We start from the raw sequence: 7,675 nt of genomic DNA, 5'->3' as shown, positions 1-7,675 counted from the left end.
GCCGGCAGAGAGATGTCTCCTGATGAGCTGGTGTATTTGGGAATTCTTGCTGCCTCCATTCCCGTTGGATTCCTCTTCCGTTACCTCAGTGAGTATTTCAATCAGGTTAGATTTCTAACCCAAGTTACAGACGTATATGAATTTCAAACATAAGAAGCAACATTTTTCCATGTTATTTATTTTTCTGTTGGCCAGTGCTGTTATGTGAAATAAGATTTCTCTTTATATTTGTCCTCTTAAAGGCACAAGCTCCTTTTTTACAATTGTTGCCTTGTTTTGCATTGTGGGATTTATATTTGTTCACATACAAAATACCAAACAATATCAATTTAACATTGTGTGTGTACTAAAGAGGAGGGCTGCTCTTCATCCTCAGCTTCAGTCGATGATCATACATATCCTGAAAGGTGTCTAATAGGATACGGGACTGTTTCTTTATAGGAAAGCCCTCCTGTTCTATGAAAGGATGAAGAAAGTGGAAATCTTCTTAGCAGTCTCTGCTCCATAGCCCACTATTAAGGATTAGTGATGTTTAATCTGGTGTTTGGGGAGACTATGAATGATAGTGAAAGAAGACCTTAATTAATCCTTTCTTTTGTTCAGGGTTTTGTGCTCTTTAACCCTTCAGCCTGTTTGTATGCTTCGCAGCCTCAGTCTTGTGTTTCTCTGACTGCAGTTTATATGTTGTAGGGATTTTTAAAACATTTTTCTTTACCTATCAGATGTACCTGCAAAGCTAGCTCTGACTGTCCTTATGGGGCCTCCGTTATTGTTTTGAAAACGTATATTTAAATATGAAAGAGGTGATTGGCAGACCCCTGTATGAAGTGTAAACACATGTTGTATGAGTCACAAAAACTGCTCTCCATACTGTACACTTTTGAGAAATGTTGATATGCCTGTTGTGTTTGGGGTTGCACCTGTCCAGGTTGACAGTGTCAATAAACTAAACTAAGCTGAAATTAACTGTGTGTATAACTTCTTGGTATAAGTAGCTTAATTGTATGTTTTTTCTTTCACTTCAGGTCCTCCTGTGAAGCAGGGGGCAGCTCTTCTTCTGGGCCTCTCTATCACCATCACTACCTGTCACATTCACACACTCCACTCTCTGGTGACGGTGATTGGAACATGGATTATTATAAAGAGCAGCTGGCGGTGAGAGACGAATATCTGTGCTTTTACCAAACATGTTTCACTGTATGCTACAAACGCAAAGTACAAAAGCCAGGACAGCAGGCCTGAGAGGTATTTTTATTGATCAATCTGCCAATTAAATGGTCAATAAACAGACAAATGACCCTCACACTTTCTCAGACCCTAAGATGGTGTGTTGAAATTGTATTGTTTTTGCCTTATCAACAGTCCAAAACCCAAAGAGGTATTCAGTGTATTATTATACACACTATATTAGACACTTGGGAGCCAAAGAGCTGATTATCAGAATACCCGCAGATTAAAAAACCTCTTAAACAAACATCTGTAACACCCTTATTACAGTGTTTACTGACGGTATGGTGCAGACACAACATGTAAACTCATGTGTCTCTGTCTACAAGGCATGCCCCAGCACTGAGCCTCAGCTGGACCTTTCTCTACCTCCTCTTCTTCCGGATGGTCACTTGGTTCGGGCTGCCACCACCGACGCCTTTTGCCAATGCTGTCCAGCTACTTCTCACTCTCAAGGTACGGTGGATAAATCTGCTGCTGTAACAAACAGTCTTTACAAGCTGTGTGAGTCTTAAGAATTTGTGCGTCTTTGTTGACTTTTGATGTATCTTTCTGTTTGGAACTCAGATGGTGAGTCTAGCCAATGAGGTGCAAAGCTTCCACATAGAGAAGAAAAAGGAAGTGAGCTCTTTTGCCAAGTCTCCTGTCATTGGGGGTCTGTCGCAGGAGCCCTCTCTCTACGACATTCTGTCCTATAGCTACTGTTATGTCGGTATAATGACCGGTAAGTCTGTGGAAACGTCTGTCACGTGTCAGGATTATGTTTGTGTGCCAGCTGGTTATATTCATGTTCATTGTTGTTGATGTAAATTTGCTTTTGCATGAATTTTAACTGTTGTCTCTCTTTGTCTCACTCTCCGCTACTTGTCCAACATTGTGTGAGTCCACATTGTTTTCAGTATTATTTAAGATTACTTGTGGTTTTCATATACCTCTTCTCTCTTTTTATCTTCTTACTCCCCTCTCCTGTCCAACAACACCCTCTCGTCTTATGAACCACGCCGTCCTCCACTGTTCCCTTTTGTGTCTTGCATTATTCCGATTTTCCCTTTTTGTCTATCATTGTCTTCTGAACGCTCCTGTATCTCATCCCTCCCTCTCCTTAAAGGTCCGTTCTTCCGCTTCCAAACGTACTTTGACTGGTTGAGGCAGCCGAGCCCTCAGGCCCTGCCTGCATGGGAGCCATGCCTGCAGCGTCTGAAGCTGGTTCCCCTCTATGGCGCTCTGTTCCTGGGCGTCAACTCCGTCTTTCCACTGGCTTACGTTCGCACAGAGGAGTTCCTGGATGAAAACTTTTTCTTTCGGTATTGTTTCAATGCATTACTGCCCTGATAATGTCAGTTATAGGAGTTGTAGATTGATTATATAGTCATCATCATATCATTATTGCATCATTTATTTGTATTAAGATAGTAATTAAGATAAAATGACTGCATACAATACCATAGTTTATACACTAAGAGAAGAATACATTTAATTGAATTTAAAGGTGCTTTATACGACTTTCAGACTAGATGTCTCTCTAGAATACCAGCAGACAAAAACAAAGAGTACTGCGGCCCACCAGACTCCATTGACAAAAACAGTAAAAACAGTAATTTTACCTCCCGGTTCATAAAACACACTATATCCTCGCAAAAAACGAGATAAAACTCACCATCAAAAAAACAGCTATCTCAGTCACTCTCCTCAAAGCCAACAGTTGCAAACAGATAGATTTACATGCACTAACATTCACGCTCAACCGGATCGGGGAAGTAAACAATGCTCAGGGGTCAACACAGAAAGAGGGAGTGTGATATTGACATGTCATTCTCTGCTCAGGACAACATCACTCCACTATATATTGACATAGCAAACAGTTGTTGGCTGGAATAACCAGTTTTTTGTGGCAAACGAATACTATGTGCTTATATTGTCAAAACAATTTTTTAAATGTGGTGAATAATATTTTAGAATATTCTCTAAATTGTGCTGGGAGCCAGTTAACTTAAACTGCAGTAAAACTTATTGTACAAAGTGTCTCTACTAATTTCTTGTCTGGAGTCTGGTTGTAATTTGTGACAGAGGAAAACAAATTAAATGAAATAAGTGAATATAAAGCATAGAGTGAAATAAATACAACAATGCTGTGGATTAGGAAAGTAAAAAATGATTCCTATCAAGTCAAAGAAGGTTACAAACTACGGAGGGCACAGCACTTATTTAGGGTTGAATGCTAATGTAATGTAATGTCCCCGCAGTTGTTTGATAAAGAGGAATAATGTACTTTACCTGTCGCTCTCCCTGTTTCACTCTCTATCACCAGGTTGTTCTACATGATAGCAGTATTCTTCGTGTTCAGGATGCGTTTCTATGCAGCGTGGTGTGGAGCTGAGGCGGGTTGTATCAGTGCCGGTCTGGGCTGCTATCCAGAAAAGGCGCAGTCCAAACCCGGAGGAGGACCCACTGTCACCTACAGGTACATTTTCCCAGAACTAACAAGTATTAAATGAAATATTAGAAGAGGATAAATTAGTTATTGCTAACTCATGTTTATTTATGTCAAATTGTTTTCTCTTTTTCTGGATTTTTTCCCCAGTCCCGACCCCACCGCTGATGAGAAATATGACTTCAAAACCATCCAGAACATTGATTGCTACAATACCGACTTCTGTGTGAAGGTCCGTCATGGCATGCGTTACTGGAACATGACGGTGCAGTGGTGGCTGCATAACTACATCTACCCCAATTCCCCCTTCAAAGCCTACACTCTCAGGTAAGTCTTTATGCGTGCAGCAGCTTATTTTACAAGAATAAATGCCTGTGTGGTGTGTTTGAGTATCAAAATGCCTTCATGTGGCCTCTGCAATGAGATAAAATCTTATCAGCAAGTATCTCCAGATTTTAGAGCATTCTCTCTTGTTACTAATCAGCTTGGATCTTTAAATGGGAATTTCCTGCAGGGATATCAGTGACGCTCCCTCTCATACATAAAAGTATTTTATTTCAAGTCACACAAAAGAGAACTGATTCTAGGTAATTCTGGTGTTGGCTAATAAAGTCAAATGTTAAATAATAAGCTATGTTAGTTGTTGTCACTAAATCCCATGAGCAAATAACCAAAACCAACATTGTTTCTCAGTTCTTCTGTAGAACTCCATCGAATATGCAAATCTTTTTTTAAAAAGGGTCACGAATATATGTTTTTTTTAAAGCAAAAGTCTTATAATAGCTGGGCACTGTAGTTAATAGCGAAGGTTTCTCAAATAGGAGTAAATTGTGCATTTGGGACTGTTTTCAGTAATGAATTTGGTTCATTAGTGAGTATTTCCAGCAGCAGGATGGTGTTAGAGGGAGCGATTGAAAACACTGCCAGTGTTCATAGTAATGAAGGAACAGTGTAACATTGTGGCTCATTCATGTGTTTTTAATAGTTTTTGGATAACTTATGGCACAGAAAATAAGCTACAGATGGGCGACAATTTAAAGGAAAGACCAACACAATCCATCCTGATGTAGCATTTTTAATTTGTAACCTGAAATAAATCAAATGACAGAAACCCTCACAGTGTTGTATCTGTATGACTCATCTCTACTGTTTGTCTGTAACTCGCAGGGCTGGCTGGACCATGTTCATCAGCGCCTACTGGCACGGACTACACGCCGGCTACTACCTCTCCTTCCTCACCATCCCACTGTGCATCGCAGCCGAGTCCGCCATGGAGGCCTCCATCCGAGCTAAACTGGGTCCCCGTGGACAGAACATCTTCGACTGGGTTCACTGGTTCTTGAAGATGAGGGCCTACGACTACATGTGCATGGGCTTCGTGCTGCTGAAGGCCTCTGACACCATCCACTACTGGACATCCATCTACTTTATCATGCACATCATCGCCGTTTGCTGCATAGTAGTCGGCAGGGCCCTGAAGGGAGGGAAAAGGGAAGGTAGGAGAGGGGACAAAGAGGAGAAAAGAGAGGGAGAGAGAGTAGAAAATGTGAAAGAGAAAACCGGAGAAAAAACAGACTGAATTGGAGGTACAGAAAAGAACTGGTTGGATACTTTTTTGAAACATGAGGGGGAGTTACTTCAAGAACAGAACTTTCAGATTAATCGCACCAACTCTCTCTCTCTCTTTCCCTCTTTCTAGCAACAAACAGGTCCAATTAGATTTCTTTTTGGGGGAAATGTGAAAGTACAACCAGATTTTTATCCAAAATGCAGTAAATCAGATGAAAGTGTGACATGTAAAATACAGTTTAAAAAGGTTACCACTGGAGACGTTGCTGTGTGTACTGTGAACACTGGGAGAGGCATATTTAAGCTCAATGAATGTTACTTTTATAGTGTGAGTGGCAACTGGGGTGTAAATAGGTAATTCACTTCCCTCATCTGTGCGTCTGTATAACGTGTGCTTTTAATTTCAAGACACCATGCCCAGTTTAAGTGAACTGCATTTACTGGTCGGAATGAGGTTGTTGAAATGTCAACGTCCTTCTTTCTGTAGGGCGAGTCAAACAATAACCCCTCCTAAACTTTTAAATAATTAAAAGAGAAGCAAATTGAATGTGATTAAATTGGCACAGTTTCCATAAGCAACAATACATTCCAGCAGTATTATGTTACTGTACAGTTCGATTCAACTGGAGTACAGAATGAAAAGATTGTGATGGAAAAAACATTATGATGGTATCGTCATTAGGGCTCAGCTGTCACATGTGTGATGATTCCAGTCAGATTTCTGTGTGTGTGTGAGAGCATTATCAAAGTTTTCCAGTTTATTAATTTTACAGAACTAATTTACATTGCTGCCATTTGGCATCGTAAAACTGCACCTTGACTGTTTTTGACCACATTAAACAGTAGGTAGAAATATGTTTTTGTGATAGTGTAAAAGCAGAATTTGTTATTTGTATAACATAATTTCACTTTAAGCAGAAGTACAAGCATCACGGTGCATGTTAAAATTCAAACTGGTTTACGTTTATTTTATTCTTCAGTGTTTTTAGGATTAGTTTTAAGTAACCTCACGCATTTTCAGCATTATAACTTTTCCCATTTTATGTGCTCAACATTTTTGTGTTTACTTCCCTGATCCAGTGAATCACTGTTGTTCTGCCTGCCTGTAAGCAATTCAGATCATATCCAGAATATTATGCACTTACATCTCTAAAGCAGTGTTGCATTCAGTGAAGATTGCGCCATGTGAAAGATTTCACTGCCAACATGTCTGTACTGCCATTATGGACCATTCAGGGTTGGGACCAAACATTTGATACAAAAGGTTTCACATTGTAACTACAAGCTGCCAACATACAGCGTGAATAACTGCACAGCTAGGGCTGGGAGATAGGGTTGAAATCATGCATGCAAAAGTGATGCATGCAACATCATTTACACAATAATTAAAGTGATGTTTAATAAACTCTAGTACATGTGACTAAACTTGTAATATGTGTAAACCAAAAGCTTAAATAACAAATTTAGTTTTTAAACATTTATATTGTCAGCAGATATTTCTGGGATGATCTCATTATGTGATAATATCTGTATAGTTAATAAATGATAATATTGAATTATCACCCAGCCCTAACCTCAGTACACTGTGTATTAGTTGAAAAACAGAGAGTTCCTTCACTCATTCCTGTCTCAAACTGTGTGATAACTGTACTAAATCTGTTTTATATGAGCATGACTGACAGCAGAATTGAAAGCTCTTATCTCCTAATGGGTTTTGTTCTCCAAATGTTACTTGGAACCGAGATAATTTGAGTTACAAATTGATTTTGTGTTATGCTTTTACCTTTTACCCTCTCTGTGCCAAACTTCAACCCTTGTTATAAAATGGGTCCCTTTGTTTTTATTATTGCACAGTGAAGATTGTGATGGTTTTAGACCTTCTGTTGACTGCTCGTCTCCAGACTATTTATTTTTCAGCCTTCTGTCCGTTTGGGGTTGTCCTTGGCTTCACATGCTGTACCGACTGTAACACTCCATGCTTTGTAAAAGTGTTACTTACTGGAATACATATCAACATTTCCTCACCTCACTTGCCTTTTCTCTTTTTAATATCTACCTGGTGTGATTATCTATGAAGTATTTGTTCATTATGAGGCTTATAATTAGCTTGTGGAGGTTATTAAGATAAAGCCTGGGAGTAAAGGCTTTCATGCATCACATCTTTTCAGTTGTCAGACTGGGGAATCATTAACTCTCCAGCATTAGAGAATGCAAACACACCTGCAACCACAACAGTGGGTTTCAGTTGAGCTAAGAGCCAGTATATGTGGTTAACTACACCCCTTTGATAAAACATTTTGTAGCTGGTGAATTCATAATATAAACTTGAACAAGTTTATATGGGAAAGTTAATTTGTTCCCATTATTGGAATGATTAAAATTCAGCAAGATAATTTCAGTACACTCAAAGACACTTCTGTGAACCTGTTAATAACCCCAAATTACTTT

General features: G+C 39.4%; 1 protein-coding gene across 2 annotated transcripts in view; it reads left to right on the top strand.

Annotated features, from left to right (window-relative positions):
* Positions 1-7,256, top strand: part of mboat7 (membrane bound O-acyltransferase domain containing 7) — an 8,457-nt gene extending 1,201 nt beyond the window's left edge. Inside the window, exons 2-9 of one of the 2 annotated variants that reach the window (XM_035671593.1) lie at positions 9-88; positions 1,026-1,155; positions 1,557-1,683; positions 1,795-1,951; positions 2,336-2,531; positions 3,536-3,688; positions 3,809-3,985; positions 4,826-5,237. In XM_035671593.1, coding sequence (XP_035527486.1) covers positions 13-88; positions 1,026-1,155; positions 1,557-1,683; positions 1,795-1,951; positions 2,336-2,531; positions 3,536-3,688; positions 3,809-3,985; positions 4,826-5,237 — 1,428 coding nt within the window. In that variant the 5' untranslated portion in view covers positions 9-12. Of the gene's footprint in view, positions 1-8; positions 89-1,025; positions 1,156-1,556; positions 1,684-1,794; positions 1,952-2,335; positions 2,532-3,535; positions 3,689-3,808; positions 3,986-4,825 lie in introns of those variants that run through there. The other variant, XM_035671594.1, reaches the window with a different exon arrangement.
* The last annotated feature ends 419 nt before the right edge of the window (positions 7,257-7,675 follow it).

The sequence above is a fragment of the Morone saxatilis genome, unplaced genomic scaffold, assembly GCF_004916995.1.
Source record: "Morone saxatilis isolate NCDOM2014 unplaced genomic scaffold, NCSU_SB_2.0 Contig24, whole genome shotgun sequence".
NCBI classification, from domain to species: Eukaryota; Metazoa; Chordata; class Actinopteri; family Moronidae; genus Morone; species Morone saxatilis.
The sequence above is the reverse complement of the archived record's forward strand: the minus strand, read 5'-3'. Positions and strand labels throughout refer to the sequence as shown.